This window comes from Lonchura striata, chromosome 1, assembly GCF_050655825.1.
Source record: "Lonchura striata isolate lonStrDom1 chromosome 1, ASM5065582v1, whole genome shotgun sequence".
Lineage (NCBI taxonomy): Eukaryota > Metazoa > Chordata > Aves > Passeriformes > Estrildidae > Lonchura > Lonchura striata.
The window spans coordinates 44290495-44308371 of NC_140703.1; the positions used below are offsets into that span (position 1 = coordinate 44290495).

General features: G+C 34.1%; 1 protein-coding gene across 3 annotated transcripts in view; it reads left to right on the top strand.

Annotated features, from left to right (window-relative positions):
- Positions 1-17877, top strand: part of DYNC2H1 (dynein cytoplasmic 2 heavy chain 1) — a 143715-nt gene that overhangs the window by 105469 nt on the left and 20369 nt on the right. For all 3 annotated transcript variants that reach the window (XM_021529338.4, XM_085575766.1, XM_085575770.1), the window contains 3 exons: positions 2832-2948; positions 8819-9028; positions 11532-11621. In XM_021529338.4, the coding sequence (XP_021385013.3) occupies positions 2832-2948; positions 8819-9028; positions 11532-11621 (417 nt within the window). The remainder of the gene's footprint in view (positions 1-2831; positions 2949-8818; positions 9029-11531; positions 11622-17877) is intronic.

Sequence of the window (17877 nt, forward strand, 5' to 3'; positions counted from 1 at the left end):
TTGATATCTTTTGATTCAGTACTTTTAATTTAAGTGTTTAGCTTTTGGTAATGATAACCCAATATTTTTCAACTACTTTAATGAAACACACAAAGCAGAAACACATTGCCTTCTCAATCAAATACAAACACATATAGGCACACAGAAGAAAAAAAAATTGAAATAAAGAATAGATACCGTATTTCCTATTTAAATTATATTGACAATTTTAGAATTAGATAATTAGAGAAAGACAGCTAACACTATACAGTAGAGTTAGAAAAATACTTGAATTCCTTGATCTTGCAGTCACTACTTCTCAAATCATTTCAGCTGTATGGGGATACATGTTTATACCTCTAAAGACGCTTTGAAAATGCATACCAGATTTAATGTTTTCAATCCCCCATATTCACAAAGCAATCATATAAACATTTTTCAGCTTTATAGTATGCACTATATGCACGTTTATATGAAGTACTACATACTGAATTACCAGTTAAAGTGTATTACATATAAATGTTTTATTGCTTAGCAAATGATGGCAGGCAACAATCCAAAAACAAATTAAAAGATACAAAACTATAGCTAAAAGAATGATATCTAGAAGGCACAAATGTGTGTTTATTATCTCTATTGCTTGTCAGAACATTTGCATATGTGCAGTGTGAAAATGAGGAAGAATAGCCGGAATGATAAAAATACTATGATCAAAACATTCATCAGAGAAATGAATTTTTCACTAAATTAAACAAGAATCTTTTTTGATATACACAATAGCTGGGGCACACAAAGGATTATGAAAGTTTAAAATTAAGTTATGAGAATGAGAGGGTGAAATGTTATTTTATATAACAGAAGCTATAAAGAGCAGTAGCTTGTATTTCCTTTTCATTTTATCTACCAGAATGCTGCCAGAAGCCCTTTTAGGCCTTTGCATACACTGCTGTTTTTAAATCCAGATGAGATCTGGCTTTCCTTACTTGACCCTAACACAACTGAGCAATGTCTTTCTACCCTTGCTGTCCATCCTTGTGCCATCTTCTGTGGGAGATGTCACTGCAGCCTTCAGCTTCCTTGTGAGGGGAAGAGGAGGGGCAGGCACTGATCTCTGCTCTGTGGTGCCCAGTGAGGACCCAAAGGAATGATCTGAAGCTGAGTCAGAGCAGGTTTAGGCTGCATATCAGGAAAAGGTTCTTCACCCAGTGGGTGGTTGGGCACTCAACAGGCTCCCCAGGGATGTGGTCACAGCACCAGCTTGGCAGAGTTCAGAAAACATCTGGACAATGCTCTCAGACACATGGTGTGACTTGGGGATGTCCTGTTCAGAGCCAGGAGATGGACTTCAGTGATCCCTGTGGATCCCTTCCAACTCAGCATATTCTAGGATTTGAGGTCACTAACTTCTTTACATCCACGATGATCTTCTGTCATGATTGTTCTTTGAGTTACTTACCATGCTTGTTTCCTCTGTATCAGAAAGAAGTGGGTTTGTGCCTTAAGAATTTTTTTCTTGAGGTTTGAGCAACTTTCTTGGCCCCTCTTTGCTCTCCAAAACAGTTGCCATCTGCTTCCTGCTAAAAAGATCCCTGTCTAAGCTGCAATCTGCTCTCTTGCATTCTGAGGTTGTAATTCTACTACTGGCCTTCAATTCTTCTCTTGGGATTTTAAACCCCAGTCTCATGGTCAGTGCTTGTTTATAGAAGTTAAAATGATGGTTGGGTGTACTATCATCTTGTAGTGCTTCATAGTTCCTATCAAGAATGATAAATAAGAAGCAGAGGTTTGCTTCAGTGAAAGAAAATGAAAAACAAAAGAGAGCACTTCATCATTGCACATCTTTCAAGATTAAAAAATAAGTCAAATCCCAGTAGAAACAACTTGACTTTCTCCCTCAGTCTGTGTTACAATTAAATAGCCCAGACCGTCTGAATGATTAATACATTTTTGCTATAAAGCTTAATTATTTATTGTCAGGTGAAAGAGGAGAGAAATAATAAGTTGTTCTCTAACATCCGTGCACAAAATACACTTTGAAAAATAACTAAAATTTAACAAAAATGCCTCAAAAATACCAGGTGGTTTTTATACAGTTTAAGGGAGAGACTGCAATATCACTAAAGAATTCTAATTTCAATGGCCTTTGTTCCAAATGTATGTATGTATTTTATCAGTTGATTTGTGAGTTTTCCAGGGTTGCTAACAATAAAAGGCAGTTGAACCTAATAAGCTAGAAGTTCCCCTTCTTTCTGGAAGGTTTGCAGTTATTTTTTTTAATTTCATGCTTTTTTTTTTTTTTTTTTTTTAGTAGGTATGCATTTAAATAAGTTGAGGTAGCATGAATATGTAAATAAGAGATCCTGGTCAGATCAGATTGAATTTCCTGTAATTGTCTTGAGTTTTGGTCTGTGACAATTATGGTATATATTAAGTAACATATTTTGGGAGTTTGTTTCCCTTAAATTTTTAATTACAGATGGAGCCTAGTTAAAGGCAGAGCTTGAGCCTAGTTAAAGGCAGAGCTTGAATTTTGTCTCTAAATTTTGTGGAAAAGAGGTTTTTTACTTATTGATGCACCTCATTAGTTTTAAAATGATAATTAAACAAAGACAATTACTATGAAAAAATATGTAGGGTTTTTTTGTGGTTTAATATGAATGAAGTTCAAGTATGCTTTGTACTTGAATATGTATATTGTTTGTGTTTTGATCAGGTCATGATCAGTAATTAAGTATGCAGGAAAGGATAGTTCATAAATAAATTGAAGAGTATTTGCTAGTATATGACATTTTCATACTAAAAGAAGTTTGTTTATCCTTCTTCAAGAGTGCATTTGTATTCTCATCACTCAGGTCATTTCACAACTTCGGATCCTGAGTAGGTCAGTAGCTGCTGGCTGCAAATTTGACAGAGAAATATGGTCTACAGAACTTTCTCCCATCCTCAACCTATGGAAGAAACTTAATCAGGTAGGAATGTAGCTAATTTGAAAAGACAATTTTTTTTTTTTTCTGGTAAATACATTAAAAATATAGTCTAAGGAATTATCTCAAGTATTGAAACATAAGAAAAGAAAACTAAATTAAATGCATTTGAGGTAGAAAGTACAATGTTAGGTGCATAATTAGCTATGAAGTCTGTATGTAATATAACAGGCTATCACCTTTTTTCTCCATATGGAGAGGAGACCACACTCAAAACATGAGACTAGTATCCTTTGTGTGTTTCCAAGAACAATGCTAATGTACTTTAGATTTTTATTTAGTCTCTTCATTTATCTAATATTCACAAGGCAATGTTTAATGATTTCAAATACCGTGAGGTTTTTCCTATATAGTGTTGAAATATGGTGTTAGCTTTAAACTGAGGTTCATGAAAATCCCCTCTGCAGTATCCAGTATCACTCCCTTTATGTTCCTTTGTTGGTCTAGCTTGGTTCAGTTGGGTGTTGTTTAACTTATGTTTTAAAGCTTGGTTTCCAACCATTGAATTCTTATTCCAGGCATACATTTAGATGTGATGTGTGTCAATGCAGACACTCTGCACACTTGGGAAGAATCTCTCCCACCTCATGCTAGATGCTCGCTTGGACATTTTGCCATTATTTTGTCTCCTCAGTGACCAAGTACTAGATCAGAGATGTTATGGCTTAAAACTGTTTTTTACATAGCAACACTGTAATGGGAAAAAGCTTTCCCTTACTCAACCACATACATAGAAGTGACATGAGGTACACATTAGAATTTATCATTACATTTTGAGGTATTTCATTGAATTCTCATATAATCCATGCTAAGTGGGTAGGTCTAGATTAGATACTAGGAAATTCTTTCCTGAGAGCTGGTGAGGCTCTGGCACAGGTTTCCCAGAGAGCTAGTTGATCCCTGGAATACTCAAAACCAGGTTAAATGAGGCTTTGAACAGCCTGGTCTATGGAAGGTGTCCATGCCTGTTCAGAAGGGCTGGAACTAGATAATGCTTAAGGTCCCTTTCAACCCGAAACATTTAAGGATGCTGTATTATCTTGAAGTTTCTTTGATTTTCTAAAGGTTTTATGCCAATAGCAGATAATTAAATTACTCTTTTGAATATATCCTTTAGAATAGGATGTCTTTTATGCTTTAATATCCTATAAAATGATAAAACCTTTTATAGGTTTTATTTTTTGTGTTGGGGACATTTTCTTGAGTGTTTCAAAAAAAGTTTAAATAATACTATTTTTATCAAAATTAGTTTTCATGATCTCATCAACCAGTAATCGCTTCCAGCTTTGAAAAGGCCTAGACATCTTTAATATTTCACAGACATTGCATGCAGTTCTACATTCTCATTCTAGATTGATAATTCAATGAAGTCATATTTTTTGTTTGCAGAGTTTTTAAAGACCTGGAAATTGGAATGAAGAAGATAGTTGAATTGCTGCTTAAGTTAACAATCATAAATTATTTTATTTATTCATGAATGGGCAGAGAATGTGAAACTAAAACAGTTTCCCAGATATGAAGAAGTAAAATTAAAAAAAAATATTCCTGAAGTCTGTAAAAAAAATATTCCAGAGGCAAAAAGACGCTCAGAAGTTTGTTAATATGTAGACAAAGATTAAGTTGTTTTACACATTTTTATTCCCATGTTGAGTGTGTAAATCAAGGATTAATTAAAAAAAAAAAGGATTATCTTCCAAATAGCTTGAAAACAGTTGTTGTGCATCTATGTACTGACAATTCTGAACTTTAACAAAATTTACCATTTCACATAGGTATGTGCTGTAGAATTTACATCTCAATGACAGATCATAATCTCGCAGTGTTGACATATTTTTCTCTTTGCACTCTTAATGAAACTCCAAAGCCAACTAAACTCACTGCAAACAGAAGCACCAGGAGGAAGTGGTAAAGAAAAGTAATGAGCAATTCCCTGCAGCTGGGAGAAGGATGCTTCTGTTTTCTGACCTCATCTGTTGTTTAGGGAGTTTTGCTGCCTTCCAGGGGCGCAGCTGTGGCACATTGTGGAAAAGCTGCTGAGGCTGGTCTGGCCCTCAGCCTGTCACCCCTTGGAGCCGCACCACCCCTGGCAGTGGACTGGAGTCTATGTGGAAAAGCTCCAAGGGGCTGTGTTCTTGGATGGACACTGGGTACAGGTCTGGGCAACCTGCTGTAGCACCTGGCAATCTCCAGAGGTTCCTCCCAGCCTCACCTCTTTTGTGGTTCTGTGAATACAAGTAATTTTTGTTCAGTTTTCAGAGCCTATCACATTCTTTGTGGTCAAATAGCAAAAATGGCAGATATGCTTTGGATATTTTAGGTCTTTTCAGTTTAGCCATTTCAAAATGGGAAATAATTTGAATACATTAATACAGTAGCAAGGATTTACTTGTTACTTTTGCAGAAATATTTTTGGTAGTTCTCAGTGCCTCATTTTTTCTTTCAGACCATGATGCAAAACCCTGTTGATTGTTGCTACCAATTATTCAGATATCCTGAAATTGTTGAAAGGGGAGGTTTACTATTCTTTATCTATATATAAGAATAGAATCATGGCAGTTGCTTCTCTCCTTCATCCACTGATTATTAGTCTAGCCAGACTTACACAAGCAAAGCCATTCTGAACTAATACAGAATATCTTGACATTTTCACCTATATTAGCCTAATTTGAAAGCATACCTGTTAATTCTTGCCATTGAAAACATTCTTGTAATGAATACTGTCCTAAAACTGCTTTTACTATGTTTTGCAGCATGATTTAATAACAGCTTGACACTTACCAAATTAATTAAACTCTCATGGAACCTGCCATTTAGTTAGGAAAAAACATCTACTCACATGCTCAGTATTAGCTTACATGAAGGACTTGTTGATCTATAAAATAAAGTCTTCACTGAGTAAGTTGTCAAATGTTACACAAATTTTAAAAACACTTCCTGAATGTGGGAGGGTGGTGCACTACAGATTGTTGGCGAGGGCTGGGACTTGAATCAGAGTGAATTCAACCAGTGTGTGTCCTGGTGTCCATTCTCTTCCCACACAGCTTTCTTCCTTGACAGGCTGTGGCTTAGGACCTGTACAAGCATTCACTGTCACATCAGTGGGTCAGCTGGATGTCACTGTCCTGTGGAACTGGGGAACCACCATCATACAATAGTTGTCAGGGATGTATGAGGACACGGGGGGTGTATAAGTGTTCCATCATGTCCAAAAGGACATGAGAGGGAGAGAGAGGAATCAGTGCTATATTTTTATTGTAAGGTGGTTGTATTTACTGCCTTGTTTCAGAAAACCCCTATATGAGCTCTGTGAAAGTTAGAAAACCCACCCACAAAAATTTCAGCAGCAGCTCCTTCAAAGTTGTTAACTGAATATACAATTATAAATTATGTGATCTACATCTTTTGTCATGTTTATAAATTTTAACTAATTATTTTCATAAAGTTGCATAATGTTACAAGAAAATTGTAGAAGTAGTTTTAAAACATTAATGATTTGTTGCTCTTTTATGTAAACCGTTGTAGAATCATAGAATATCCTGAATTGGTATGGAAACACAAGGATCATTGAAATCCAACTTCTGGCACTGTACAGAACAGCCCCAAGAATCACACCATGTGCCTGGTACTCATTAGCTGCCTCAGCTTTAAAAAAATAACAGTCTTTTCCATGAAGGAAAATTGGTGAAACAGAAATATAGGATTATCCTTTATTTTATTTTCAACAATGAAAAGCAAGTGAAAAACAGAGGCTAATATCCAAAAAAATAGGCTGAGAGACTCAAAGGAGGAGGCAAAATAGGTACATCAAAAGGACAATGGAGATTTCTAAAACCCATCACCACTACCACCACCAAAATTGCATTTTGAATCAAATGCAGAACTAGTAAAGGTATATGAGTTTATTTTCATTGTATTTGTTACTATAGTTTTCAGAACATCCTGGAGTTTGCAAAAGCTTGAGTTTAAGAAGGTAACAAAATGAAGCTGTGGGACAGTTTAGGTGAGACTTCATGAAGTCTTATATTGTACTAAGACAGCAACACATACAGAACGGAAAGAGGGAAAATTATCAAAGTCTGAAAATACAGTTGATTAATATTGGTAGCAAAACACAGTATTAGAATATACCTCCATTTTCTTATGATTAGGAAAAGCACTCAGTAGTTCAGCAGCTCTTCGTCTTAATTCCCAAGCAGGTCATGAGCATACACGTATTTTAAAAGCTGATGTGAGTTATATACATAATGGATTTTAAGAGACTGTAATAGGACATTAAATGCATAAGCTGATATTGGTATTCATGTTTAATTTTCCTATGGAAATGACAGATGGGTTGTTTCAACAAATTCTCAGAGGACAGCATTAGAAAGAGTGATGAAATGAATCTGAAATTCATAGGAGACTCTTATGTAAAGGACAATATTGAGGAACTTGGAGAACTTCTCTTTCAATAAGCTCTTGTGAATTATGAGAGTGTCAAAGATTGAGCAAAGCCTCCAAGGTGGAATATCTTGGGTTTTTCTTTATTTTGTGCAATTAAACACCTCAATAAGAAATTTTCAGATACCTTATGCTGGTTTTGTATTACAATTTACATATACGCAGCAAATTATGGTCTCAGAAAAACTGATGTGAAGCTGGTACTGTGATTTTTGAATGCACGCGAAGAAAAAATGCTAAGCATAAGAGTTGTAAATACTGTATACTTTGGCATCAGTACTGATCAAAGTTACTTTGGTCAGTAACTCTATTGTATACCTTTTTAACAATGTTGGAAGACTTTATTTTTAATTTTTCTATTGGTGAGTCCTAAGCCAAAGTATTGCTCATTCATTTAGCTTCTCTCATGTTTTAGCTTGGTAGCTGAGTGGAGTATGAGCTTGAAATTAAAAATTTAAAAGTTCTGACAAATACATAGTGCCTAGGAAAGATTGTAGAGGTAAATATCCTGTGTCTTCTGGAAAGCAAGATGCTATGTGACAATTCAGAAATTTATTTAATCTGAAAAATAATCAAAACTTGTTAAGACTACATATGTCAGAGAAAGTAAAATCTGATTTTATCTTTACTAAATTATTAGAAATTGAAATAGCAAAACATTTTTTCCCATAGCTTAGGGTTTACTTTTTGCATTTGTGCCTTATAGAGTTTTCCAAGAAGTTTTTAATTTTATAACTGGAATTCATTGCAGCATTTTGCCACATTTCAGGTTGGCAGTTTCCAAATACATGCAAAAATATATTTATGTAATAAGTTGTATATAAATTAAGATTTGCAAAATTGCACCATCTCTTAAAATTATTGAATAAATTTGGATTTTCAGTGGCTTTAATGGAAAGGAAGTAAGTAGTAAAAATGGTAATATAAGAGCAGCAGTACTTTTCAGAATCTGAGTCACTCAAGATTTACACATAAAATGATATTTATTTTTTATTTATAGTATTTAATTCAATTCTATGTTGAACTAGTCTCACGAAGAACTGGCAGTACAGTTTAGAGTACCCAGTAATATAATATCTTGTGCTGAGTACACGACTGCTTTTTATATTAACACATTAACACTAATACTGAAAACAGTGATTCAGCTAAGTGAAGATTTTTCAGCAATTCAAATACTTTTGAAGTAACTGGGTAGACAGGCTTGTTTCAGAAGAGTGGTGCCTTTATTGAACATGTCACAGACAGTACTGGAAGTTTCACTATATTTTTAATTCAGTGTCAGAAAAGAGATGATATTGTTACTACTTCAAAGCTTACAAGGTCATATGAAGTATCATTAATTAAACAAATAATGTGATGTACAGCAGCATAATTTCCTCGAGTTTATTAAGTGCATATCACACGTTCTTTCTTAGAATTCTAACCTGATCCATCAGAAGGTGTCTCCTCCTGCAGAACAACAAGGATCTCCCATCTTATCATTTGTTACTCTGGAGCAATTCAATGCCATTCGCCTTGTGCAGAGCGTCCATCAGTCACTTGCTTCGTTAAGTAAAGTCATCAGAGGCACCTCACTGCTGAGTTCTGAAGTACAAAGGCTAGCCAGTGCTCTGTTAAACCAGAAGGTAAGTCATTTTGGAATGAATATACATTAAAATAAGCATTAAAAAAAGTCCAAGGAAACTGAACTAATACTCATTTTCACGTTCTACATTTTTTTATTGATAAAGACTCTAAAATGGAGTTCTTTTAAAGATAGAAACTCTAAAACAAAACCAGTTTTTTCGGTAAGATTTTTCAAAAGTATTTGCAGAATCTTCCATATGTATTACTCAGTCAGAATTACATGTACTTTCTCCATGTGTTTTGGCATCAAACTGGGCATGTTTATAAACTGGTACAATTAATGACAACAAATTTACATGCTCTATCATGACTATCTAGATAATTGAGTTAAAAGATAGTCAAACATTGATGTGACATGAAACTGGTTTTGTTTTGCCACCAGCAACTGATAAATTCTGTCAATGCTAATTCATAGATACTGAGATTGCTTCTGCAATGAACAATAATTCCTATTAACATCCTGTTTATCTTCATGTGATAAACAAGTGCTGTTGAAGATATTGGTATGCATTTCTTGATAAATCAAATTCTAATCAAAACAATAAGGAAATTTGTTGTCTTTTGAGATTCACAAGACAGCATTTGTTAGCAAAATTGCTGTACAGTTAGAATAAATTAAGTTTGCTTGTTAGCAATCTCATTGCATTTTAAAACATGTTTTGACTATGTGGTAGAAACTGGCACTAAGTCCAAGTTATAGTAAATGGAAGTGATCCATGTAATGGCCATTCTTTAGTTCTTACAGTTATATTTCTTGTTACTGAGCAAGAGAGCATAGCTTGCTTGTGTGCTTTGGCTGTATGCTTCTATTGGAACTGGCAGGAGCTGTGAAGTTGATCACTGCCTCAAAAAGTTTCTTAAAAACTCTGCACTTTAACCTGTCACGAGCATCAGTTCATTGCTTCCTGATGTATTGACCAGTGCTTGTCATTTCCTCTGCTTACTTACCCACTGTCCTTGACATGGATTGTGACCATATAGCAATTTTTTCAGCAGCCTTCCAGAGAGGCTAATGCCACGTTCTTGGCATGGCAATTAAACTTCACTCTATTTGTCATCCTAAAGTGATTTTCTTCATGTGTTTTCTATACACTCTTCTTGTTTAGTGTTTTTATGTTTTATGTAGCAAAGGATTATTTTTCAAAAGCTATATTTTAAACCCACTAGGTTGTAGCTCTTTTAAGATTGTAGCACCTGAAGAAACCATTGGTTGAATAATAGAAATGCAAAATTAAATAAATTTATGACTTAGAAAGGTTTCAGTAATGTGCTGTATTTGTGTAAAATTGGTATGTTAGCCCCATACTAGCCACTGTGAAGAAAATTAACTCCACCCCAGCCAAAAAGAGCATAAGCACATCTGAGATACACTTCCATAATAATTAGCTAAGCAATTTCTTTAGACTTAAAGTAATTTAGAGTGATATATTAACAACATTAGGCAAATGCCTTGTAAGTGATAGATTGATGAGCTATCTGTAAATGCATATCTAGTAGAAGAGGCTGCAAAAATGCAATGTCTCAAATAAAAAATAATTTTCAAAAAATCCTAGTTAGGAAAAACCCCATGCAGTTAACTGTCCTTTATTAATTGTTTTGTATGTATTCTAGTTTATTTAATTAATTTTTAATTAGTATCTTTGAATCTAGTTGTGCTTTGGTTTTTATCTATAAAAGGTAAACACAGAGTATTTACTTTGGAAAATAACTTTTTTTTGCAAACTTCTAGGATCAGATTTTGAGTACCTGTTCAGTACATATGCTATTAGAATAGGAACAGTATAAGCTGTTGATTCTGCTTAGCATCTTCAGTAGTGTGCAATATTCCACAGGTACTGATTTACATTAATTCTCTTTCTCATAAGTAGGAGAATCTTGAAGTCACATTCAGTGTGCTTTATATTCCTGTGGAGTACGTAAAATTAGTGTTTCTATCCTTATTAATGAGGAAGTTTAAGACATGCTCTTTTAAGCCTTTATTTTTGAAGTCAATGAGAAATTTATATGGGGAAGTCTTGCAGGACTTTTTTTCTCAGTATTGCTCTACAAAAGCTCTAAGGTGATGAGAAATAATCGTGCAGAGGAATTGTAGCAGATTCTCTTTACCACAGAGCTGCATGACTGTGTTTGAAGGAGGCTGCAGCAAAGGAGTGGGAAACTGGCTGCGGTTGAAAGATGACATTGTGACTTTCCAAGACATAATGCTCTTAGGCCTTTTGGAACTATTTGTAGAACCAACTGATGTTTCCTTATTGAATAGCAGAGGCTCTTGCAAGTTTTCCATCAGCACTGTGGCTGGGCCACACAAAGAATTAGCAGGAATACAACCTTTCCGTTTGTGGTTGTATGTTCTTGATTAGTATATTGCTGGTGTTGCCTTTTGGTTTTTTTTTTTTGTAGATCTATTTGATCTCCAGGTTATTTATTTTTATTCAAGTTGCCAACTTCAAATGAAATGACAATGGATTTGATTCTTTCAGTGTATATATATTTTTATTTCAGTGTCCTGTCACGTGGCAAAGCAAGTGGGAAGGTCCAGAAGATCCTTTGCAATATCTTAGAAGTCTTGTAGCTCGAGCACTTGCTATACAGGTAATTTTAAAGAGTAATTTTTTACTCAGTGTGCTGGTATTCAGTGACACAGTATATTATGTAAATTCCACTACAGTATGCCTTTACAAACACAGGTCCAAAAGAATTTTAGATGTGTGAAAAGGTATCTAAAAATCTAAAGATCAAGGAATAATGGGCTAGTATTGTTAGTTACTTCACATAGTGAAGTGAATTGCATCTTAGTAATTAGTCTTTATGGTGATCTGTGGGGGAAAAAGAATTTTTTTACCCAGATTAAATTTTCCATTTAAGTCGAGACACACTTTAATCTGGTAGAGAGATGCCTATCAAGACATAAGTGAAGCATTTATAATAAAAGCAATGTAGAAATTCATAGCTGTCTAGTTTTGGAAGAAAGTGGTTGAAGGATCTGCATTCTCAAGGTTTTCAAGAGGACATAAGAGTGTGACAGCTAAGAGGTTAATTTTTAGTTAGGAAAAACCTATATATACTTTGATTGACAGAAGTGGTGTATTTAAGGTAATACAAAGACAAATAAAGGTAATTTATCTAAATTAATTAGTATTTAAGGAAACAGATTCCTTATCTGTGTTGGATATGTAGAGAGAAAATTCTGAGACCCTGAAGGAGAGAAAGACTACTTTAGAAAGGACAGATCTTTGTTACTTCCAGGCAATAAAGAGAAAGCTGTTGGTTTTGATCTTGGTTTAACACATCTTGTCCAATGGGATACCAAGGTTTTCGTCAACATTTATGTTGACTGTGAAATTCAGGAGAAAGATTTGTGGGCCATGTGTCTTCTTGGCATTACTTTTTCTAAAGAAATTGTCAAATAAAGTCTCCAAAGTGTTAATAAGATTGTTGTTATCAAACAGTTTCTTTTGGCTAATACTTATGTTTTCTTTATCATTTCCTTCAAAAAAAAAGCTCAAAGTACAAAGCAGAAAAACTATAAACATGTATAACAATAAGTGATAATGTTATTTGGTCATAAACCTGGAGTTGAACTTAGTCCCATCTGTCTTTTTACTGACTATTATAGCCTTTAGTATAAAAAACAAAAAAAATTTGTGGTGAGTCAGTGTGTCTGTAAGCTTCAAGAGTGTTTGCAACTTCTACTTTCATTTGGTTGTGACCAAACTGCATGCAATTTTCCTTACTTGTGTGATTTATTTTTAATGGCAGTCTGAGATTAGAGTTTGAGCTTCTCTGTGGAGTGTACCTCCCATACAAAGTCATAATGCAGAAGTGACAGGATGAAATTAGTGTTAATAGTAACAGATGATTTTCAACCACAAATATCCCAAAAGTTTTTATTTCCATATATTACTCCAGTCAGCTATTGACTAATGTATTGCATTATATTTGCTGCATTACCATGATAGTAATCTTCCTTTCTCATTTCTCAAACTACTGACAAAATAGTACATTTGGATTAGTAATTTTTTGAAAGTTATTATGAAGGACTCATTTACAGTTTTTAACAGTTATTTATTTTAAGAGAGAGTGAAATATTATTAAAGCATAGCTTTACAGTAGATACTTGACTGTGTCCATAAGCAGTAAATTATGTTAAATTTTTATTAGTGATAACAGCTGCTAGTTGTCTCATTTTATTTCTTTAATGTCAAATATGTAATATATTTGTGTTTGGAGCAATTCTTAATAATAAAGTATCAGTCTGTTTTGTATCTCAAGCTTCTAGTCACATCACATCTGAAATACAGTTACTGTATTTCTGTATCGTATATTATTATAAAAATGTTGATTCTTTCTGATTACGCATTTCAGTAGGATCATCCTTTTCCTTAAATGTGATTCCAAATCATGATTGTGCCCATTACACCTTCCTGAATACTCTTGATAATTTTTTAATTAACTTTTCTTTTGTGTGAGTTTTCATTATTGATTTTATAAATGTAATTTATAATAACATTACTAGTTAATTCTAGGTCTAGTATTCAGAAATTCAATAAAGGCTTATTTAAAGATATCTCATAACTCTGAAAATTATCTTCTGATTTATATTTCAATAAATGACATATTTTGGATTAGTTTTTATATGACCAACTTTATAAGCTTTTTTTTTTTAGTTACCCTTATGTCCCTCTGTTTTATTGACTGTAGATATTGACTTATACTTTACTGTTTGAGACAGGTTTGATTTAGGCATTCTTAAGACGAAATAGGAGACATTGAAAGATCAAAGTTGTACTGAAGGATTACATTTACTAAGGATGGAATAAGTCTCTGCCTAAGCTATTAGTTAAAGGCTGCCTTGTCAAGTGATTTGCTGCCAGTGCAGAAAACAATAAAAGCAACTGCAGCAAGCATTTAATGGGGATGGGGAGGAACACAAAATATAGGCCAGATGGTGAAATATTTATAGCAGAATTTATAGAAGTGTAAAGATGTTCTGAGAGCATTACACAACAACAGGCAGAAAAACAACAGGTGTTGCATTTTTTAGGTCTGAATTTACTCAGTAAAAAGCAAAATTTTAAAAAATACAGAACTACCTTTTGAAAGTGTGAAGAAATTTGTATATGCAAACTGCAGTAGAGACATGTTTTGCTGTGTACTATGTTATGGTGACAGACCTGATGTAAATAGGTGATTTCTTCCCAGGTTGAAATTCTGATATTTGAATGGTAGTTTTTGCTTTAAATTGAAGCAAAAGTTATGTGTTGAACAATCTTCTAAGATGGAGCTCTGAATACTTTCAATTAGCAGTGCTGAACTTTATAATACTGTGCTTCAGCTTGTCTGCAGTGATTATTCACTACCAACATTAAGATATGAAATGTATGAATCATCAGTGGTAATTGTATAAGTTTTAATTCTTGGTCTATTCTTGTGAGTTTCCTCATGATCACACCCTAAATGTTTTCTGTGGTTTCCCTCTCCTGTGGTTCATGTTCATAGCTCAGCAATAATACACATCAGCAGTTTCTAGATAAAGTGTCTTCTCACTCCTATGGATACTAGCAGGGGAGAAGGAGAGAGAGGAGACTCAGAGCTGTCAAGAGGCAAAACAGCAGCCCAGGCAAACGTCAGCTGAATAGCAACCTTAAAAATTGTTTCAGTCAACAAATTGGAAATTGGTTTTTGTTTCCACTAGACCTAAATAGTTTATTTTCACCTTTTCAAAAAAGGAACTCCAAACTCTTCTTACTCCAAGAAGACCTTATATTTCATTCTTTTGGACTTAACTGGTTTTATGTCATTTACAAAAACATGTAAATGTTTTTCCTTTCTTCCTTTGGAAGACTGTTGAGTTAGAAAGCTGCTAGAAATCTTGTAGTGTGCATTCTGACCTCAGAAACATAAGCACCAATTTCAGAGTTCTAATCAAGGAAATGTTTATGAATACTGAAAGTTTTTAGTTGCATAATTTATGAAAGGTTTAATTGAAATTGTGTATTTATCTAAAAAGTACTCCTAGTATATAAAGAAGTTAAATTTCATTTTTTTTCAAGACGCTTATATTTTTCTGAGATGCTGTTCTCTTGTCCCTTTCCATCGTGAGTAAAATCTAAGGTAATAATATTTAACTTCAATACCAGTTCAGTTTGATCACCTAGTATAGATTTTTACTATTTTAATGATCTTTTACTGTTTAAGGAAGAATTACTTTGTTCCTGTTTTGGAACCCTGTTCCTCTATTTCAACAATTAGGTCCCCAGAAAGGTGGATTGGATGCCCAAAGTATATGAGGTTTGAACTCTTGGAAATTGCCTGCTGAATGTACTGTAAAACCTCATGGGAATAGGAAACCCAGGATTTCTCCTTTGCACCCCAGGCATCTAGGCAGAGATATTAAATTTTCATTCCCTGATAACAGGCAGAGGGGCTGCTCTTAGAAAACCAAGGGAGTCAAGTACTCTCAATTTTCACCAAGTTAAAGAACTCACATAATAAATCTTGTACAAATCCAGAATACTCATGCTCAGTCCCACTCTTCATCCACTTGGGCACTCCATAATGAGGCCTATTCCAGTCCAAGTAATCACACTTAGTTTCCAGAGTGTTTTCTAATACATTGCCTTAGCAGAGTTTGCAGCAGAGACAATAGCTTAATGGTTTGTGTTTCACAGTTTTAGGAGAGGCTGATTCAGATGGATTAGTTTGGCTGCTTCCCCACCTTTTCATTGTTTCTCTCAAGACTCTTTATTTGAACAGCTGTTACCTAGCTATCTGTACAGTGCAGAATAATCCAGATTTAGTATTCTAATATTGAAGCACAAAAATTAATAAAAGTAACATATTTTAAATCCACCCATTCCTTTATTTTAGTTTAAATTTCCACATTACTCTGAAGAATTAGCATTTTTCTGCTATTTTTCTTGGCTTCTCCTCTTTAGCTGTCATGACTTTCAAATCAAAAATAGAACTGCAGACTAACATTATCTGCTGAGGAACTGATCCTCAGTTGGCTCCCTCAGTTCTCATCATGTTGCAAAATGATTTCATTCTGTTCCAAATTTATCAGCCAGGATATGTCTTGTAAGATTTTATGTCTAATTGATAACTGCTTGGTAAAAATTGGAAATTTGAAAGTATTACTAAAAAAATGTTTTGTTTGTCTCTAATAGGCAAATTTGAAGCTCTTAGCAGCTGTTTTATCTATCATGTCCCTTTTAATCAGTCTCACACAGGTTGCATTGATGAAGTAACAGCTGATATACAGCAGTAGTGTTTGTAAAGATGCACCATCCAAACAAGGGACCAAACAGAATGTGAAGTGAAAGTTTCAGATATGGATGGGTCATAGGAGTTGTCCATTGAAATAAGAGCCAATGTCCAAGGAAATTAAAGCAGAAGCTGAAGCATTTTTTGTGCTCTTAGAGAAAGCTGTGTTCATGCATTGATACAGTTTCCCCTCCCTTCACCATATTTGCAGCTCTCCTTGGGACAGTCTCTAATTACATACTATCTTTCATATGTTGTGATGCTCAAAACTAAATATAATTTTTTTTTGTAGTGAAATGTTTGTTTACCTCCAAAATACAGTGGGTTTAGCACTACATCTGCAAACTTTGCTATTTCAAAGGTAAATTATTTTGGTTGCCAATGAGCAAGACTTATGTCAAGTTTTGGAAAACATGCCTTTTGCTCAAAAAACAGTTGCACAAAAACCAGGAAAAACAGTTTTTAAAAAGCAGCATTGGAAAAGGGAAAATACCACTACCTGCATTTCCTTTGGTTTCACTGTGAGTTGCTGAAGCTTATTTCCAATGAGTGTTAGGTGCTCTGTTAAATAGGCATCCACAAATTATGGGCATTTTAATAAACATCAGGCTTAACTGTCAAGAGAAGTAATTTGTTTCAACAGAAATCAATGGCCATTCATTAAACTCTTACAATTCTAGGCATGTCTTGTAAGAATGGCTGTTCTGTTGAAATTATTAAATACTGCCTTGCAACTAGAAGTTTGAGCAGCACCGCTTATCATAGTGGTAACCAATTATTCAGCTGTTTGATTATAAAACATTTAATGCAGGAGATAACTACTCATAAAAGGACTTTTTGTAAATGTTGCATAAAAAAAGACAAACCCAGGGCATTGTCTCTACAGGCGTTGTGTCTCTGAGAAATTACCATATACTAAAGAAAATTATTTTTTCCCAACCTAGGTTTAAATTTAAAAAAACCCCTAGATTTAGTATTCTGTATTTCTTCTATGAATGCAACATAGTATTTCTATACTTAGTAAATTGCAAAAACCTGTACTATGTATTGTATAATATGTAAAGCTGTAGTTGATGTCCTTTATTTAAATGAATAAAATAATGATCATTCATTGATCTTTCTCTTTAAGCTACAAGATACATTTTCACAATACAGGAAGAAGGCTGGAAAAATGCAATGATAAAATAATGATTATTTTTATGCATTTAATTTGTCAAAATTAAAAGTGTAGATTGCCGTGTTTCTAATAAGTTGTTTTTTACTGTATCTCCTTTATCATGGACAGAGCTGTCTGCAAACCAGAAAGCAGAGTAAAATAGATAGTCTTGTCTGACAAAAGCTCAAGCAAAAAAAGGTTAATTTTAGTACAAGTGGTAGAAAGCGATGTTATTATCATTCACATATGAAAATGAGTCCTTATGTTATTCTGTCAAAGACTGGTAATTTTAAATTCCATCCATTAATAAATGAGAAGGCTGCAGCACATGCTAATGCACCAGTTTGTAGGTTCATCCCATCAATCTGTTCTGCTTTTTTAAGACAATTTAGAATTAGAGAGAGGTTTGGATTGGAAGGGACCTTA